General features: G+C 39.4%; 2 protein-coding genes across 2 annotated transcripts; one reads left to right on the forward strand and one right to left on the reverse strand.

The window, feature by feature from the left end:
* The first annotated feature begins 5,972 nt into the window (after positions 1 to 5,972).
* On the forward strand, positions 5,973 to 13,367 carry LOC145767322 (ribonuclease P protein subunit p30-like). The gene is made up of 5 exons (XM_082579119.1): positions 5,973 to 6,206; positions 9,079 to 9,224; positions 10,747 to 10,935; positions 11,993 to 12,132; positions 12,928 to 13,367. Exons 1-5 carry the CDS (start codon positions 6,044 to 6,046, stop codon positions 13,325 to 13,327), a joined length of 1,038 nt encoding a protein of 345 aa, XP_082435245.1. The 5' UTR covers positions 5,973 to 6,043; the 3' UTR covers positions 13,328 to 13,367.
* A 2,154-nt stretch (positions 13,368 to 15,521) lies between these two features.
* On the reverse strand, positions 15,522 to 20,196 carry LOC145766431 (uncharacterized). The gene is made up of 9 exons (XM_082578141.1): positions 20,045 to 20,196; positions 19,739 to 19,817; positions 19,413 to 19,642; positions 19,126 to 19,238; positions 18,868 to 18,982; positions 17,659 to 18,452; positions 17,361 to 17,523; positions 16,673 to 16,965; positions 15,522 to 16,333 (listed from the first exon to the last, which is right to left on the reverse strand). Exons 1-9 carry the CDS (start codon positions 20,091 to 20,093, stop codon positions 16,196 to 16,198), a joined length of 1,974 nt encoding a protein of 657 aa, XP_082434267.1. The 5' UTR covers positions 20,094 to 20,196; the 3' UTR covers positions 15,522 to 16,195.
* Between the last annotated feature and the right edge of the window lie 567 nt (positions 20,197 to 20,763).

A 20,763-nucleotide genomic window follows, 5' to 3' on the forward strand; every position in this document is an offset into this window, starting at 1 on the left:
GGACAAGCGATCCAGCGACATATCGATCCTTTCCTTTTCGCTCCAACCAGAAGTATCCGATGCTAAGTTTGAGATGGTTTGCGCGGCGCTACGTACGCAGGCTGCCTGTAGCAAAGTCAGCCGATTTCCCTCAAATGGGCAACTCTCCATTAGTGATTCAATACGGTTTTTAAAAAATATAAATGGCATGTTGTTGCCGTCATAGTTGATCAATGCGGCCCTGTCATAGAAAGTGCGACAATTATGATATTTATAGAACCAGTTTTGTTGATCCTCAGCACCTCTGTTTGCATTAAGCCCTGGCGGGGATGTCATAACATGTCTAGTTTCACGGCCATCATCTTTAACTAGTGGTGAATTACATCTCTCACCTTTAAGATCTTTCCATACAGTTAAGGGGCATGTTTGTGACGGTTTCACAACCTTCTCTCTATAAAAATCACGTTGATAATCATAATGAGGTTCTCTTTCAGCGGCCCCATGGGTCCCCCCGGGCGGTTTTGCCAAAAAATTATCTTTAGTCCACGTTCTATACTTGTTTGTGAGGGCGTTTCCTGGAAAGAGCTTTCTTAGGGGAGTTTCTCTATGTGGCGGTTCCATTAAATTCTCCTGTTTAGCCTGGCTCTGTTTAGGTTGGGCATCTATGCTAGCGGCCCCATGAATGTCATGGGATCTCCCAGGCGGATTGATAATGTCAGCGTCCCACCTCTGGACCTTTTCTATCGCTGTAGGGATGTAGTCGGTGACTCCGAGACTACTGGCCGTAGGCCGTCGTTGCCCGCGCTCCGACCCTTGGTCCGATCCACATTGTGAAAACAAGTCAAGCTTACTTTGCCTTGCTCTCAGTTCGGCTGCCTTGATCTGCATTTCAATTTCGGCTCTGGCTTCGGCTTCCTCTGCTTTGGCTTTGTTCACCCGCATCTGTTTTTTCCACCGCAACTTTTCCATTTCGAGCCGGATTTCAATCTCTTCTTCTTTTGAACGGCGCGAGCGACTACTCGAGGCACTGGTGGTTGATTTTCCTTTTATTGTACCTAATTTTGTATCTACCTTGGAGATTTGCTTCTGTTTTATAGTACGTCTCAATTCCTCAATCTCTGACCTGACCTGTTCTGTAGCTTCAGATATCATAGTGCTATCCTTTAGTTTATTCGCAAGTTCTAACAGTTCTCCAAAGTTGCCCTCTAACTCCGCCATATCAACCAAGGCCCGCTCTAGCAACGCTTCATCATGTACCATGGGGAGACCTCTCCTTAATTCTCCAACCCCCTGCAGCACCTCTCTTTTTTGGTGTCTGACGTCCCTGAGCACAGCTTCTGCACTGGAATCAGCATGGGTAAGGCTGCCATGAACCCCCTGAGGATACACCTGCCCAACGCCCGGGTGTTCCGCCGCACCACCCCCAGACGCAGCGCCCCCTGTCCCACTGCCAACGGGAAGCGTACGAGACACCGGATGGCCACCGTCACCTTCCATTTATCAATTTAAGAAATTACACTACTGTATACTACAGCCTACACACAGTAATATCGACACACGTAACGTAATGGACAGCGTAACCAACATTAATTAGTAACTTACCGCTCTCTGAGTTACGGTGGAGCAAGCCTTTTGACAAACAATACAGTATTTTACACAAGTTATTATACACAATTAGGCTCCGGTACAATAGAGTTCCAGTTTACAACACAATTAAAGTACGGTTATATTAAAGTCCTTTCGTTGCAGGGATGTGCTGACCACCCCTTCAGAAGTCTTCCTTGGTTGAAATTTAAATTTGTTAGTCTTTAAGTTAGTCCTTTAGTTCTTGTTCTTTCAATTCTGTCAATTTTGTTAGTTCTTTTAATTCTTTTATTTCGTTATTTAGATACTTTATAGTTCTTTACTTCAGTTGTCCAATTATCAGGTTTTTATTTTTGGTTACATGAGTAGGTGCTCACTGCCTACCTACAATCCCTCCTCGGTCTGCCTGAATCATACTTGCAATTGTTTCTTGTTGTTTTTTGATTTATTGAGCGCGAGTTGGGATAAAAACCTGATTTTGTATAAACTTACAATGGCTTTAACACGACAACTTAAATCCGTGGTACACATTCATTTCTCTAGCTTGCTTTTTTCGATAATGAAATGAAACTCAACACACAATGGCAAATACTCTCCAGAAACCACGGCTCCCGGCACGCGGCAAATGCGACAATCAGAAATTAAACGTCTTGGTCAGAAGGCGCGCCACGTAACGTATAACAGTGAAAGAACGCAAATTCAACGTTGCTTAATTCAACCAACCAAGTTACAAATTTCATCACAATTTCAATTCTAATCAAGAGGGCAATCGACCCGCCGGAACACTACCTATGGTAGCTTAATTAGAACTGAACTGAACTTAATTGATCAGAACTGAAGATGCACTGAATAAGTGCGAAATATATTTTCTGTAACATCTACTGACAACTGATCCCTGTTACCTTAGCAATTGAGGTTTTAGCTATGGTAGCTTAATGTTGATATAAAGTATAAGGTTTGTCTGTTTTACTTAGTAGGTAGCTTTCTTACAGTAGGGTTACCACATTTAATAATAGTGTTGGGCGATATTGAAAAAAAAAGATACAATATTTGAAAAAATGCTTGATATTTCGATACTTTTCGATATTTTTGTTCTAATTAAGAAAAGAGTTTCTCAGTCTTCGAAATTAGTGCCGGCAATTGCTGAGGTGATTGCAGATGCATGAATGGCGCATTAGCTTCGGCAATAAAAATGCCGAGGCCACACGAGCGCTTGAAGGTTAGGGTTAGACATTCCTCCTAATCGTTATGCCACAGCCATAGATTCGCTCCTTAGTCAACACCCTGATAGAGCTCTGCGAAAGAGGCGTATGGATGGGTATCAAAGCACGAAAGCGGCAAAACGTGGACACTTCATTGCGAACGGCGAAGACGGTGTAGATTTACAGCCAAGCGATGAGCCTCTTGATGTGTCCGATTCCAGTGATGACACGACAACCTCATCCTCCGATACAGCATCAGATGATTCCCATTCTGACAGCTAGTTTTTCTTCAAACAGACTTTGTGTTGCTCGCAGTATCCCAATTGTGCCGAAATTATGTTAATGCATACGTAAATCGAGGCAATCTTCTCGCAGGGAGCTATTAATTTGTTAGCGGTACTTGGTTGAGCAATTAACGTTATTTTATGATAATTCAACGCCGCTAGATGTCGAATTAATGTAAAACAAACGTAAATTTCTTATTGGGCATTGTTGTTACGCAATATAGCCCGCCGGGAAAATTAAATCAATTTGTGCTGACTCGAACGTTGAATCAACCCAAAATTAACTTACTTTTCCTCCCCTATTCAACGTGAATTACTGTAACAGTGTGCGTATTGCGTTGTTTGCTTTATCGCTACTTTTGGTATTATTACATCACAACAAATCAAACAATGCGGTCGTGATAGACTACTCTAGTATATTTTTCGCTTCTCGATTTACATGTTTTGGTACAATTTTTTTCGTAATAAATGTTCACAGTAGTTGCCGAGGTAATTTCAACTTTTGCCGTTTGGCCTCGGCAACGTTTTTGTAGGGGTTTGCAGTTACGAGTTAGGGCTGTAATAGTTAAAATATCGAACGATATTGAAATAAATATCGATATTGAAAAGATATCATATCGAACATTCGATATATCGCCCAACACTATTTAATGATGCACAATCTTTGACGAACTTTAGGATATTTCCAAAGCACATTGCCGTAAACGCTTTTTATGATAGGAAGAAAAAAAGAAACAGTTTAAAAACAGCAAGAATCGTTGCATTTTACTGTACCAAATGCCAGTTTTCAGCTAAACAGTAACATTTTTTGAAAAGAAAAATAGTACAAAATTATTTTGTAACACTCCGAGAAAACTGTGCAGTTTTTAAACAATAGCCTACTCTCTCGACACAAATTTTTTCAAAAATCTGATGTTCTTCAATAAGCTACACCTTCTAAACATCCACTGCTCGCAGGAACGTGCTCCTCCTCTTGAATATTTATCCCGAATTTCTACAGTGGAGTAGGAGTGTAGGACGCTAGGGAAAAATTATCCCAATCACACTGTGACCTCACAATACTCAATTACACCTAAGACAAAGCTAATTATCACGTTATTGTGTTTTTTCACATTGTAATGATTCTGTCGAGTACCGGTAGTGGTTTCTCAATGATGCGCTTGGTGGTTTGAGTATCAAAATCCTGGACATTTAAGCACTTTTTACATTTCTCCCTGATGCAGATTTGAACTTTAAATTCCGTTACATGTCAAGGAAAATCCTGACACATAGCAACCATAACGTACAAACACGTATATAGTTTATATCTGGGTTTTTTTTTTCGCTGACACTTTTCGGTCATTTGTCCGAAATGACTTGAAAAAATTCGGTCATTTTTTCTGAGGAAAATATTTCCTTTCAAGTAGCTGATACAAACCAAAATTTGCACTTCCTGACTAGCTACAGCATAGGCGCCAACTTTTTATGATGTATTGATACATAAAACAATAGATGAACTAGCGATCGGCAGCAGGACAACATTTTTTGAATGCAAACCGCAACAGCTTCGCGATAAATAATCACTAGAACGAGTAGGATACTACAATTCCACACCAGACAAAATCTGTCATTTTTACATTGATTTAACGTCTGCAGACGTTGAATCAATGTAAAAATGACTGATTTTGCTGCCTGCGACATAGCAAAAATCTACCATTTTGTGTCGATTCAATGTCATCAGATGTTGAATGCACCCAAAAACAACATAATTTGCTACGTAGACGGAGCGTGCGTTTAGCTTTACGCGCTTGCAAACAGACTCGATGTTGCTTTCGAAAGTCGAAACCTCTGCAGTGAATTGTCGCGGCAGTGAACCGCTCGCTGTGAAAATGAACTTGAAGTCTCGGCACGACGTAAACACCAACCAACGCAACAAGGGCTGGTACAAACCGCATTGCGCACATGCGGAATAATCAACGCAACAACGGACTCGCGCAAACTGCATGGCGCACACACGACCGTTGCCATAGAAACCTGATCAAAGGCGGGAATATGCGCATCTTTTGTTTCATCTGCAACACAAAAACAGGTCAACCATAAAGTTGAAAGCAGGTCAGTCATAAGTTGCGATATTGTAGTGAAAAGGGAGCTATAATCAAACGTCTCTCCGTAACTATTTTTCAAGAGCTGTTTACGGATGTCAGCAACTTCTAAATTTATTCAAGGTGACGTGCTGTTGAATTGATGTAAACGTGAATGATTTTACTTTCAACAGGTACATTTTCAAGCGTATAATCAAGTTAGTACTTGCATTCCATTTTCAAGACATTGTCATTCCATTTACAGTATACCTTTTACTTTTTAGTAAACCTTTTCGTCTCTTATTTCATGGTAATAAATCTAATTCGTTGCTAAACTTTATGTTGTGCTTAGCTTAAAGAGTCGCAGTCCATCAACCGCTAGTTTACGCAGACGCATGGCATGTGTTTGCTTAACCGAAGTGGTCGAGTTTTGTTTATAATAATTAACGGTACCGGTAGGTCGAACGTAGCGATAACTCCGAGTGTGGCAATAAAAGCAATCCTAGTGTGACGACATAATTATGTCATCCATCTGCGTGACATTTTGCTGAATTTACGTTGCTGCTGATGAAACATGCTTTCGCCCCCACGGCCAAAAAAATAGTTAGGCGCCTATGAGCTACAACATTAAGTTTCGCTGAGAAACGTTGTCGTGTTTTATCTGAGAAAACTTTCTTCAACGTTCATCAGCGAAACTCAACCTTGCAACACCCGAATTGACTATATATTTTTCGGACATTTTGACCGAATTGACTATATTTTTTTCGGACATTTTGCTAAAAAATCGGTCAATGACCGATAAATGACCGAAAAAAAAAACCCAGGTTTATATTTTTGAATGCTTTTATCCATTTTCAGTTTGCTGTTTCAATGCTTTTGACGTAGAAATTTTGCTAGCTAATTATAATGGAATAGGCTACTTTAGTCTTCGAAGATGAATTACTTGCCAATACCAGGTCATGGAAAATACTATGATCTTAATTTACCTGCTGACAACTTGAAAACCACAAGAAAAAAGTTGCTGATGCTTGTTCAGCTTGGTTATGAGGTTGTAGCACTCACAAAATATTGGGAATGCCCAAAAGTCTCATCAAAAGGTTTGTGGATTATTGAATTACTTTTAGAAGTATATACCTGATGATGAATCGTTTTATCTGTTTCTTACCACCAGCATCAGTTTCTGCTGTGTAAAAAAACTAGGCTTGGGCTGGTGGCGTATCATCAAGTCACTTACCAGAATGGGAACATAGATCACGTAAGCACACTGATTAAAATGCCATATAATGACACGGTGCAACCTAGTTCGTACCTTGAACCATTCGGACAGTCAGTTGTACCAGTCAGTTCTACAGTCGTACCCTGAAAAGATCAAGAGAAAAAATTAAAAAAAAGCTGAAGCCGCTGATCGCAGTTCAATAGCACAAAGCCGAAGTCGCTGATCGGAGTTTCCCAAACAATTTGAGACAAACTCGAGGCTTAGGGTTAGCGGAAACTGCGGAAAAATGTTTGCGGAAACTGCGATCAGCGAGGGTTAGGGTTAGAGCATAGATTACTCTATGGTTAGAGTTAGGGTAAGTGGAAACTGCAGTTAGCGGAAAAATGTTTGCGGAAACTGCGATCAGTTAGGGTTAGAGCATAGATTACTCTATGGTTAGAATTCGGGTAAGGGTTAACAGAAACTGCGGTTAGCGGAAACTGCGGAAAATGTTTTGCGAAAACTGCGATCAGTTAGGGTTAGAGCATAGATTACTCTATGGTTAGGGTTAGCAGAAGCTGCGGAAAATGTTTTGCGAAAACTGCGATCAGCGAGGGTTAGGGTTAGAGCATAGATTACTCTATGGTTAGGGTTAGCGGAAACTGCGGAAAAATGTTTGCAGAAACTAGGATCAGCGGACTTCGGCTTTGAGCTATTTTTTCTCTCAATCTTTTCAGGGAAAATTTTTTAAATGATTGCGGAAGCTGCGATCAGCTACTTCGGCTTTTTTTAATTTTTTCTCTCGATCTTTTCAAGGTACGAACTATTGGTACGAACTAGGTTGCATCCTAATGACACAAAGTATAAATAAAAAAAAATGGCCCAGCAGCACCTTCACATTTTACCATGCTTGCCAGAGGACAATATATTCCCTTTGTCAATTACACACATTGAACACATAATTACACACATGAAATTGAATTAATTTAGTGTTGATTGATTTTAAACATGACATTCTTTTAGTTCAAATTTTAGAAAGCTATCTATTCTTATCACTACTATAAATGCATGACCATATCACCAATGAATTTATTTGAATAACGTGTATTGGTAATGTTATACATGTAGTATGATATGATTATGTGATAATAGTGATATAAGGCATTGGTATCTGTATGGATCCACGTCTTTTAGGCGCAGACAGTTAGGCTCCGGTCAAATAGGCGCGCACACTGTGGCGTCTGGATATTTAGGTGCGGAGCACTGTGGCGCCCATTCATTTAGGTGCTATTCCTAGTAAAGTCTGCAGATTGTATCAGCTTGGCAGTTAGGGCAATGCTTTTCACACAAAATGTTATATTGAACAGAAAAATATGTTGTTTTGTTAATGCGCGTGTGGAGATGAGGTGCGAGAGAGCGCTCTACTACTCTTGATATTAGCACATCTCCGCAGGACATTTGCTATGCATCCTGAACACAGGTTGCAGCCAGATAGAACCTTACTTAATCTGTTATCTTTCGCAATTACTTCTACTCGGGATTGATTGGTCGTGTGGCGAGTACGTATGAGACAACGCTCTACTACATGAATACATTTCTATAGGGCGTGAACCCTAGCTACAAGTTGCAAGCATAATGGTGCGACTTTGCTCGTTATTTAACCTAGTCGGGGTTTTGACGGAAAACTAAGTTACTCTTCACTCAAGCCTACCACCCGCTTGAATATAGGCTACGGTATATTTTTGACTGATGTTTAGTGTAGTTATTATTTGACTCACTAAAAGTGAACTCAGTCATGTTTGGAAACTTGAATAAATTATTGATAAAGCTTTCGCTGATGCAAAGCTGGACAAACAACAAATAAATGCCGAACACGCGCTTTCAAATACAATATATATATTTTTCTGTTTAATGTAACATTTTGTGTGAAAAGCATTGCCGGTTTAAGCAGCTTCACTCACAGAAGTCATGACATAGTTTTTTGTTCAATATAACATTTTGTGTGAAAAGCATTGCCGGTTTAAGCAGCTTCACTCACGGAAGCCATGACATATTTTTCTGTTCAATTCAACATTTTGTGTGAAAAGCATTGCCCTACCTGCCAAGCTGATACAATCTGCAGACTTTACTAGGATTAGCACCTAAATGAATGGGCGCCACAGTGCTCCGCACCTAAATATCCAGATGCCACAGTGTGCGCGCCTATTTGACCGGAGCCTAACTGTCTGCGCCTAAAAGACTTGCTCCCAACTGTATCGCAGTTGTTAGGTTTAAACCAAACCGGAATGGCCCGTTTCGGCGAGTCCGATTCGGAGAGTTCCCTATTCGGAGACACCCTTTTTCGGAGAGTTCCCTATTTAGAGATTTTTTGAAAATCCAACAACGCCTTCTGTTTATTTAGAGAATTTTGTATTTTATTCCACAATATCGTTTCTTTTGCGTTCGGACAAGGAAAAATTAATTGAATTGAAATTTAGCAAAAAATAAAAAGCGAATTAAATTTATTTTTGAGCTATTAAATTAAAATGTTTGCTCACATAAAATTGACATGTATCCTGCGTCGCCGTCTGTATGCAAACGAATTTTGGATTTTATTTTTATTTTTTTATAATTTTAATTTTTAAAAAATCTCCAAATAAGGAACTCTCCGAAAAAGGCTGTCTCCGAATAGGCAACTCTCCGAATCGGACTCGCTGAATAGTAGCAGACCCAAACCAAACATATACGTGATAAAGATTAAAGATTATTCTTACAAACATATATTCAATTTTTAGGTCGGGAGAAAATTGCTGTTCCAAAACCTCCAGAAAAAATTGAAGAAACTGCAGAAATTCGCAAGATTTTAAAAACAAAAAATCAATCTTTGATGCAGTTAACAAGACTTACAATTGAATTACGGGAACTAGATGATGTGATTAAGGTATGCTTAATCAACTGCACCATCGTTGTTCTTCGATAGTTTGAGTAAACATTTCTATAAGTTTTACTTACAGTTACTCATTTGGTCACTATTCATCAGTTTTCACAGATAAAATACAGTACCTTGTCAAATTTATGAAAGAAACAATAAGCATGAAGCCCTGTGCATTCAGTCTGAAACATCAGAAAAAATCACGGAGTGATGACAATGCCGTTCATATCTAATAAGTACAGTAAAGAACACTTGGTCCAGTGTTTCTCAACCTTCATTTGTGGCGACCCAAATATGTAGGTTAAATTAATAGCGAAGATTTGGCGACCCTATTTTTAAAACTACGTTTCGCACAACGTTTTGTAAGCATGAAAAAATGAGCCACACTCGTATATAACACGAGAACATAACAACAAAATGTCAAATTTAATTAATGTGAGCCTTGACTTTGTATTGTTTCAACAATTTTGTCAAAATTTGGAGCTATTTGCTTAGTGCCAATCTCATGTTATCTAATATCTTCACGCTGAAGACAATTTCTCTTTGTTTTGATGTGAGTAAGCGCAGAAAACCCGCTCACAGGCAGGCAGTAACACATGGCAGGAGAGCTTTTGCTGCGTGCGTGCGTGCCAACAACAGTCTTTTCATTCTTGACTTTTGTCCAAAATTGACCAAGGGTGTCTTTCTTAAAACAGTTCATCAGTACACTGTCGCACTGAAAGTCAAATCCGTTGCAATTTTAGGGATAATCAAATTCTCGTATCAATGAACCCAAATGCCTTTCTATGACAAGCTGGACATCGTCAAAGCCTTAACTCCGTATCTTCCAGTAACTAATTCAAAACAGTAAACGATGCTATTTCCTGGGACGCGATCTTTATGTTTAGTGTGGTTTTTGAAGCAATTAATTGTTACAATTCCCTAGTGCTGTAGTGTGTACTGTTGTATACAGTACTGTGTACGCCTACACTTTATCCAAAATGCGTGTGGCAAAATCCGTTAGTGAAACCTGCGGCGTAGTTTGAATAGTGGAAATTACGAAAACTAAAGTAGCTAGTGGTAGGCAGTTTTAATTTTTCTCAAGGGACATTATCTTTTATTACCACATCTTACAGCGACCCAGCCAAATGAAACGGTGACCCAGTTTTGGGTCGCGACCCAGGGGTTGAGAAGCGCTGACTTAGTCCATAGCATAAATGTCCAACACAGCAATCTACCAAGGCAAAATGATCACCATGTGGTAGATTGTTAGGGTCTGCTACTATTCGGTGAGTCCGATTCGGTGAGTTTCTAACCTCTAACCCCTAACCCTAAAACGGCAATGATAATTAGGCTACGGTACCCGATAATTTAAAAAAAAAATTGAAAAAATCCCCCGTTAAGGGATCGGACTCACCGAAACGGGCCATTCCGCAATACAACACTAAGCTAAAAACTGTAAAATAAATGCAATTTTAACAACAATCATTTGATTGTGTGGTAATTATTTCATTTTTCATGTCTGATGTTGCAAAATTTATCTTGTTCCAAGGTGCGAGATGCAATAAACAGTGGATTGTATGACATTCTGGCCGTCCATCCTCACTCTGATAAACTATTTCATGCCTGCTGTAAAGACCAAAACATAGACATCATATGTGTAGACGGCCTCAACAAACTTTCTTTTATTCCGCATCATACTCCTATTAAGTGTGCACTGAACAGGGGAATATATTTTGAGGTAAGGTGACTTTCAAAATGTTATGACAATTATCTCCATAAAATGCATAAAGGTTTTTCTAATTCAGATAGAGACATTGTCCTTGTCCTAGTCAGAAAATCAGTCTGCTTTCACATGAAAAAGTCTGGTTTGCTTTCTGGACTTATATCCATGTTAAATTAACGTTGTTTATGATGTTAATCAATATACTTCAAATTATGAGCATGATGGAATGCAACCGTTTGCCTTCAAAAATGTTCACTCTCTTGTCTCGTCGTCGTCGTGTGAGCCTCTGGGGCCGAGGGTCTATCCTTTTACCACCCCAGATTCACGATGTTCCCGGACTACACTGGAAGGCTACTAGAGAGCAGCCAGTCTTTGGTTTCATCATCCATGTCACGCAGACCTTCCGCTTCGTTAGGTAGCTTGAAGATGGAGCAGTCATTGATGATGTGGTCTGCGGTCTGTTCCTCGGCACCACATTCACAGGAGGAGAAAGAGGCCATTCCCCATTGGTGCATGGTTGAGCGGAAACGCTCTGTCTGAAATTAGAGAATAGATTAATCAATTTCATTGTTATTATTTTGATCTTGTTGTTTAAATGATTTTGCTGAAGATGTTTTGTTGTTTCAGCAAGGGCACAGACATTTTACTGTGTTATTTTATAAAACACTTCATTACTATCATTAGAATGAGATACTTTCACTTTGGAGTGTTGACACATGGTATTGCTCTTGTTCCTCGTGTATTACTCATTATTGTAGAAGTAGAATACTGTATATATACACAATACACATTATGTGTCATAGAGATAAAATGCAGCCGTTACAAATACAGCGCTCAATGCAACAGGCAGAGCAAAAGCATTTGCAGGAAATTGCTGTAAATGTTATATGCCATACAATACATATCAACAGGAAAAATCAAAATGAAATTTAAATAATATCACAGGATAGTGAATTAACCCAGTTATGCAATCAATTGCTGTGATTACAATTTTGGTCGCCTTTATTAGTGTTTATGTGGTGTCAAAGTTAGAACTATCGAGGAAATACTGTATCAAACAGTTCTGTTTCAGACTTGCTACTCGCTCATGATGAGGGACCTTGCATGTCGACGGGTAGCAATCACCAACACACAGAGGATGCTGCAAACGTCCAACGGAAAAAACTTTATTTTATCTAGTGGAGCAGTGCAAGCAATTGAAATCCGAGCACCGTAAGTTAAAATCAGTTAAAAAAACGTTTTGTTTCGTTATGAGTTCGAAATTAGACGACATACCTACTACATTTTAAATCAGGCTCACGAGTATTCAGTACATCGGTATGCATTTTGTTTTTGACGCAACTTTCTTTGTGTTGATTTAGTTTCATTTTAAATTCTTGCTGAATAATTTTGTTTTGATTTGAAACCTAAACCAACCCTTAAAAAAAACCTAACCCTAACCCTAATTTGAAACCTAACCCTAACCTAAACCCTAATTTGAAACCTAACCCTAACCCAAAAAACGGCTTTTCGAACAACTCAATTTTTTAAAATGAGCTGTCCATAAAGGACTGGTTGCAAATTGCGGACTTTTCTTCGACGCAGTGCGGACATAAGTGAGAGGAGGGGGGCATATTTTTGCAATTTTATGAGGACGTATTTATGGACAACCCCTAACGAAAAAGTTGTTCTGCTTGAATCACAAAATTAGTTGTTGTTGGAACGTAAAACGACCTTCAACTCTTTTTCATTATTGTGAATACAGCCTTTGTTATTGAATACTGAAAAGTTTGGGTGTTCATCAGGACAATAAATTATCGTTTCTAGCACTAGTTGCAACTTTCATCTGATGAAATTGAAATTAAAAGCAACAACAAACAGGATGGTTTATTGCTTCACTGACGTTTCACTTCAATAGCTCTAAGTTCAATACAAAATCAAAATAAGAAATTCATGTAGGCTACAAATTGAAATTTATCGAAATCAAGCTGTGATTCGCATTGATAATAATTTTCCCATATTTCCTAGGTATGATGTTGCAAATTTAAACTCTCTCTTTGGAACTAAAGAATCAACTTACATGGATACAATATCGAAGCATTGCAGAGCTGCTGTCGTCCATGGTTTCTGCAGGAAAACTGCGAAGGGGGCGATATATATCGAAAAAATGCCCAAAACAACCAGTGATGAAAACCCGGACGACAAGGCTGCTGAAATAGTTCCAAAAGCGACAGATGAAGTTGAAATTGTTACTAACCTGGCTACTGATAATATCATTAATAAGAAGATTGGAGAAGATGCTGTGATTGCATCTTCAAGCTCTCCTGTTTTAACTCATGATTCCAAGTCACTAAAGAAAAAGAGAACTCTTTCTTCCCACAAAACTAACGAGAAGTCGCCAAAAAAGAAAAAGAAGACCAATTCATGACACTTACGTTTATATAGTTTTGATAATAAATTCTAAACAATATTCAATGGGTTTTGTTTTGCGTCACAGTGGCAAGGACTTGCTCAACGTTAGAATAAAGGAAATAGGAGCATGAGGGCTGTTGAGCTTATTTTCACGATTGAGTAGTTTGTCCTGCAGGCTATGCAGTAGCTGGAACGGGCGAGCAAAGTTAAGAAACTTAAATCGTGTATCATAATTTGTGATTTTAGATCAGATTAAATACGGTTCTGTGTCTGCTCTTCTTGGTAATGTAGTAAGTAGTCCAGTTTTAATCCGGTGATGTCCCCGTTACCGAGGGTGGCCGGATTCACCTCCAAGTGCCGCAATCGTCTTCACACCCTGCCTCCACATCGATCTGTCTAGCGCGTCCTCTCTTGTCAAGCCCACCTTGCTGCTTTCTTCCTCAACTTGCTTTTTCCATGTTTTCTTTGGTCTTCCTTGTTTTCTACGACCTTCCACTTGCAACTCCAGCGCTCTTCTCAAAACATCATCTTCATCCCTTCTCAAAACATGCCCATACCACCTCACTCCATTCGAAATAAGAAATCGAACTCTGGTCCGCGTGAGCATTTAATTCAATTTAAAAAATTTATGGCCCAATGCCCACCCCCCCCCCCCCCCCCCCTGCGTACGCCACTGGTTGTATGCATTGCTCTCGGTGCTTGACAAAAAAAAACAGTTAACAAAGCCAAGCACCCTACAATATTGTGTGTTGCTGAGTGCCGAGCATCAGCAAAGTGAGCTACAGTAACATTGCCAAGTAGGCCACTGATCGGGTTGGAGAGGAAGATCGCGTAATTGGTGGATGGAAGCGATTTCAAACAAAATCGCCCTACTTTTGCATCAACAGTGAGAACACCGTAAGGCGAGAAGATGAGATCCATCTGTATACAGTAAAAATTAGTTGACTCTAATTTCTATCCGCTAGACAGGGCAAAAGAGCCGTGTTAAGTTAAATAAACAAAATTCTTATAATAAATCGGTTTGTGGTTAAAATCAGCTGCAAACAAAGCAAGGTGCTAGGATCAACGTGTGACCAGACAACAAAAGCACGATATCACACAAACAAGACTGAGAATTTCTTGGAACCGGCTAAAGAAGAAGAAGATGGTGACACCTGGGCTACTGTTTTCAGCTGGATCAAGGAAAACGAATATGTTTAACCAAATGTGGGTAAATTAGGTGAGCTAATGTGCTGCACTATGAGATACGGAATTTCAATCAAAAACTGTTTTCTTTGATATGCGCTTTATTGGCTGCAGGGGGGAGCCTGTAATATCCTCGGACTGACAAAGCCTTGGTAGGTTATTCCTGGTAGTTGCGCATAGGCCACTTTTGTAGAGGCTTTCGACGCAGTGCCTTTTATCGAGATTGACAGAGTGAAATTTCCGATTGTTGAAGTGTTGTTTCCGGGGAATTATTCCATCCATTAGGTGCCGCTGAGTAGAGAGCAGTCCTTAGAATGCGTTGTTCAAGCGCACACCCCGAGAGTCGAACCAGCGCCGCTTGATCTTGAAGCTTCTTCGTTCATGAAGCCACGCGCTAACTAACTGAGCTATCGGGGCGGACAATTTTATATCTACACTGCCGAAATGCAAATTAATAAAAAAAATTGTCGGATTCTAGCGTTACAATTAGGGCTAATTTTATGCTAATACGATCTGTAGCAGCGTGTGTTGTAGACCACATTGTTTAATAATAATAAAAAGCACATGTAAGCTAGGCTTACTTCTGTTTGAAAACCGTCTCAAGACTAGTCCGAAGTGTAGGTTCCCGAGCCCCTTTAGAAAGGTTACCGGCCCCTCAAATTATACCGAGCCTAGAGGTCCTACCCCCCTGAACTTCACTGGCAACGCTACTGCCAAAGTGTATTTCATTATTTTGATGTTTGAAACGTTTCCTGTGTAGAGACTTTTATTCAATGTTTCATAAAAATTTTAGCAAGGTTCTAGCTATTCGCAGTAGGACTCGACCGCGATCCCCGCAAATACGGAAAGATCGCTGTAGGATCTATTGGCCTACTCTCTGCAGTAGGCTATATTCTGTACAGAGAACAAACATACTTGGTCAACAAGCGTTTTCCTAAAAAAATGTCGCTGCAATATACCAGTAGCTTAACAATACAGTATATCAGCTGCATTCTCCTAAATGTTAATAGAGAAAACGAAGTGTATATATTTTGTATAGTTTAATAGATAGAGTTCCTGAAACAATAATAATAAAGGTATAGATCGCTAAAAGCACAAAAACATGATAGTCAAAGCAAAAATAAAACTCTTTGTATTTGCCAGGCGATATCAAATACTGCACTTCATCATGAATATATAGGTAAGAAAAGTATTTGATAAATTAATAAAATGAAGCTACTTGTACTTTCTTAAAACTCTGCCAAGAGAAAATAAAACTGCAGTAAATAAAAGCGAGAACCATAGCATTAGACTGGCAAGTGTGTGTTTTTAATTTAAAGACGATTTAGTTCCTTCTTCCAGCATCAAACCTTTGTGAGCGCTCAAGAACTTTAACAGTGGCATTGTCGAATTTTGCCTGCTCTGATTTAGATGAGAAATTTTTCTAAAATGAGTCTTAGCACATGCAAATGACTGAGCACTGCGTCGATTCACTTTGTAGAGCTTGAGGTAGCGCGATGATGATGATGTCACTTTTAGAATGACGTGTCTTCCCATTCCAAGGATATGATTACGGTGTTTTTTTAGAGTTTGCGTGGTTGAAGTTTGTTCTCAACAGGAAAAGGGGATACTTCGTCAGAATTCTTGAAAAAATCTCGGCATTCTCAAGGATTGGATCCTCGTTCTCACAGTGTTGATGCAGAGCAGAAGGAAAAGGCAATCAAGAGCTGGCAGTTCGGTTATTTTGATGCTGCTCCAGAAGGACTCGGGATGCAGATTGAAGATCCCATTTTGTAGTTTGTAGAATCCGGTGACAGTTTTCCCAAGTTGAAATTCCAACACGGAATAGTTGTTCAACCTAAAAAAAGACAATGTTGAATTTTGTTTTGCATTTTATGATGATGCAACCTTGTTGGGTCATGAACAAAGCCTTTCAAAGACAAATATTGTCACAGATGTTTAACGGTTTAACAGATATTACGCGTTTGTGGCGTCTATCTTTTATCCAAACCCGTGCTAAGTTATACCAAGTGATACTTTTTTTTGCTTTGATTTCAGAAATAAAAGACATGATGATGATAATGAAAATATCTATTTTACCAATGATTTGATCACCCAAAGCCTAAATATGCGTCGGTAGTACGCTCTGTCACAAGTACAAAAAGCGATGTGCAAGCATTCATAGTACGAGACTCACCATTAAATATTTTATCGACTTTATAACATCCCATTTATTGAGTCTCAGTGCAGCCTGACATTCTTCATCGGTAACTCCGAAGACTTCTGACTGAAGAGCAACTACTTTCTGCCCAGGAGCCATGTCACAGTAACGTGGAACAGGGGAGTGTGAGCCGTTGAAAGAAGGGTCATGGGGAGATTTAATTAAAGGAGGTGATCTTTTGGAAGGAGGATACGTGGAGGCAGAATGGGAAGAAAAAATGGAATGATCAGGAATTGAAGAGCGAGTGGTGATTGAAGTATTGTTTGAATCTAAAAAAAAATAACCAAACAATGTTAATCTTTTCAAAGAAGATGTACTGTATAAGTGGCGTGAATGCAATGTAAGCTTTCAAAATAAAGCTTATATTATACGTTAATCAAAGGACAAATGAATGTTCGAAGATTCAGAAGAGCTTCTATTATAAGTTCAAGGCTTTGCTATTCTGCCGAGTGTGCAAGAGCTGCAAGCATAATTAAAAACTAACTGAATCACAGATACCGAATTGAAGCACAAACGATTAATGTTTTTGAATGAGATGAAGATGCTACCATGGAGAGAACGATTCTTAAAATAATAAACATATAGTACAAAGCAAAGAAACAAGGTTCTTGTGCAACCACCAGCATCTAGTACAAACTCATGGATGCAAAATAGCAAAACACACCTGGAGATCCATTGAAAAGTGAACCAGTGGGGGGTGGAGGTCTTGGAGGAGCTGATCCTCCTGAACGGTTGAACGAGGAAGACATCGTAGATGGATTAGGGCGAGCAATTCCGATGAGAGGCTCAAGCGCAGGCCGTGGCGGTCTTTGATGTTTTGGAACAGACTGCAATAAATCATTAATAATAATTATGTTGATAATAATATTAAGCAGGGATATAAACTTATAGAGGGCTCACACAACACAGTAATTCTTAAAACTTTTTTTAAACTCATTATAACTTTCATCTTAGAAAATTACCTCTTCATCTTCTAGAAGATAGTAGTGGGTGAAGCTTTCCTGTTTCCCGTCTTTCATGATTGGAAGGATAACGGGATTTGAACCAGTCATGTTTGGAGGAAGAGCAGAAAACACTGGAGTTGTGCATGACGGAGCTTGCTCTTTCGAACGGCTGCTTTCAAAATGAGCTGAAGAAGAAAGACGTATCGCTGGTGGTGTGGAAGTGCGTGGGGGCGTGGGAGGAGACGGAGTGGACAAGTTCCGGGGAGCACTGCGTGAGTGGCGCACTGGCTCACGAGGGGGAAGTAAAGGAGGAATGTCGCTCCAATTCACATTTTTATTTGCAACTGAGGTGGAAAAAGCTCGTCGAGGCGAAGGTGAGTTGGTTGCTGCACAATTGTTCCTTTGCATTTTACCAGCTGTATTAAGCCGCTTTCTTTGTTCAAAGGTTTGTGCTCTTGCAGCCCTCTGTTCATCGCAAATAGCTCGAACCGTTTCAAATGATGCGGTCGCTCGATCAACCGACGTCGTTATCGAGCTCGCTGATTCAGAAGACGACAAAGACGACATACTCCCGGTCCGTGGGCCTATAGCACTTTCAGCAATGATATGAGCAGCATTGTTAAAGTACGTTTTCATCATTTCGTTGTTTAAGTCCTCTATGTCATTAGTGGATTGCAATAAAGGTCTTTTACAATTATCTCCTAAACTCTCCTCTTCCAAAGAACTGATTTTCATGTTTCGCAACAGATTGAGAGTTTCATCATCCGAATCACCAGCACTGTCTCCAAATCGTTTTTCCCCAGTATTTTTTCCTGCAAAAAATTACAAATATATATATTCGGAGAACTAAAATAGATTTCAAAAACAGTTCGCCCACTTTCAAACTGAACTAGTAAACTGAGTGGTGTTACAATTGTATTTTATTTCAACTTCAACATAAACAACCAAATAGTTTCAGCTTCGATAACCTCATACCGCACACGTACTTTCAGTGTTAAACTAACCTTATAACGCTAACCTGTGGTATATAATTGTTCCATATGTTTATGGTATCAAAAAGTAAATTCTCTATCAAAACCTTGCCACTAAAAACATTCCTAAAAAGAAATATTTGCAAATTCAAAATTGATAATTGGGTTCTGCCAGGAAGAGTTAATGCATTGGTTGCTTTCAGTTATTTTGAGTGGATTTTGAAAAACAGCAGACGAGTTTGGAAAGCTTGCCTACCTGTAAGAGGCCACGTTGGAGATGACTGGGAAAATACATCATCTTGGGAAGAAGAGAGTTCTTCGCTTTCTGGTAAATCGCATCCGAGGGAGAATTTTGTTACGTTGCTCGTGTTCTGCAATAAACATACACGTTTTGTTGAAATGTTTTACACAACTAATGCACAGACCATGTAAGCCAAGAACAAGAACAGCTTGTAAGCCAAGGCGCCATTTTGAAAAATTAAAAATCTCAAAGTTTACATGCTGAATTCCGTACCTTTCTTCCGAGAGGGTTTGCGTTGCTGTCAAATGCCGATATTTTATCACTATTTTCCCGCAGTGCAGACCTTTCAACGACCGATGTTGAACAGAACGGATTCATCGGATTACCTAAAAAAACAAACCATTTCATAAACTTACTTTTAGGTTCAAAAAAAAAAATTTCTTTAATAAGAAAGCACCAACCGTTTGATTTCCAACTAAACAATAAAGTGCTTAAAACGTACAAGGTTGAGCATTTAGATTTTGTGTTACATTTGAATTACTCAGAAAGAAAATACTCACCAGAATTTTTACTTCCCATCACTTCTTCTTTGGAAGAAGGTGCAGAAAGTTGGTTGCTAACTGGACTTTTTGTACGAGGTGTATTCCGCTTAGGCGCTGGAGGGGGTACTTCTGCTGGGACTGATGGCAGAGCCACTGTGGGAGGTGGAGGTGTTTCTATCACGTATGGATTCTTTGGAGGAGTTTTTGGCGGTGTTTTGGGAGGTTTTGATAACTGTTGCCATTTTGGCCTGTCGAAAAAATGTTGGGGTTTGTTAATACGAATTCTTCAACTTACTGTCACTAACAAAACGCTTTGACATTGAATAACTGTGACTAGTACTTACCGGTGCACGCTTCTTTTGCTTGCTTTGTGTAGCTTTTTAGTTTGATACGTTTTTTCATCATTTGTTTCATATGCTCCATCTATGTAAAAAAACAAACAATGTTAACAACTTTGTATGGACAATCTGGCAACCTCTCATGCAGAGACTCATTTCTCACAACTATTTCCGTCACTGACATCCACTCTTTTCGCTTGTGCAGCAGGCACTTTCCTTTCAAAATAGGCTCAACGACTGTTACTGTAATAAACAATTTCTCAAGCAAGTTAGGCATCTTAGGTTTACACCATGCATTGAGGAACAACTTACCCGAGTCAGCATGTCTTGTAACGCAGGTATACATAGCTTTAAGTTTCATATTGGCGAGCAGAGATTTTCAACACGAGTACCAAACCTACTGATAATGCGACAGCAAAGATTTTTTTCGATGACAGCATCAGAATAAATACTACAATAAACTTAATTCTGTTTCAAGACAAAATGGGTTAGTTATTATAATAATCCTTGCTGTATCCTATTTATAAAACGATAATATGCGATTATGGTAATAGGCTTTGTTTAGAAAACAAGTTATGTAAATACGTTCTCACACCAGCCTTATTTTATCTGATATAACCTCCCGACACCATTATCGATCCTCACTAAATTCTGGTTTACTGATATGGCTCTCTAATTAAAAACAATTTTTTCCGTTGTTCTATAAAAAGAAAATTCAATTTCCCAAAATGTCATTACCAGTGCGAATGGATCAATATACCAAGAACATATCAGACAAATTAGGCTCCCTCCTTTCTGCGCTGAAGCCTGAGAGAAATAAAACTGAACAGAGCAGCCGCAGTAGCAGTCTATGTCTAGCCCACAATCTCATAAAAGAAAAAAAGCGAGCCTTTACTCACTACGCAAGTCACTGCGCACACACACTACTCTCTGATGACCTCGCTTCACGGCGTTCATCATACCAAGGAAGTATGTTCACACTATTTCGACGTACACTTACGTTGCAACAACGCAATATTTACGAGTTTTTC

The sequence above is a fragment of the Aplidium turbinatum genome, chromosome 3 (genome assembly GCF_918807975.1).
Source record: "Aplidium turbinatum chromosome 3, kaAplTurb1.1, whole genome shotgun sequence".
NCBI classification, from domain to species: Eukaryota; Metazoa; Chordata; class Ascidiacea; order Aplousobranchia; family Polyclinidae; genus Aplidium; species Aplidium turbinatum.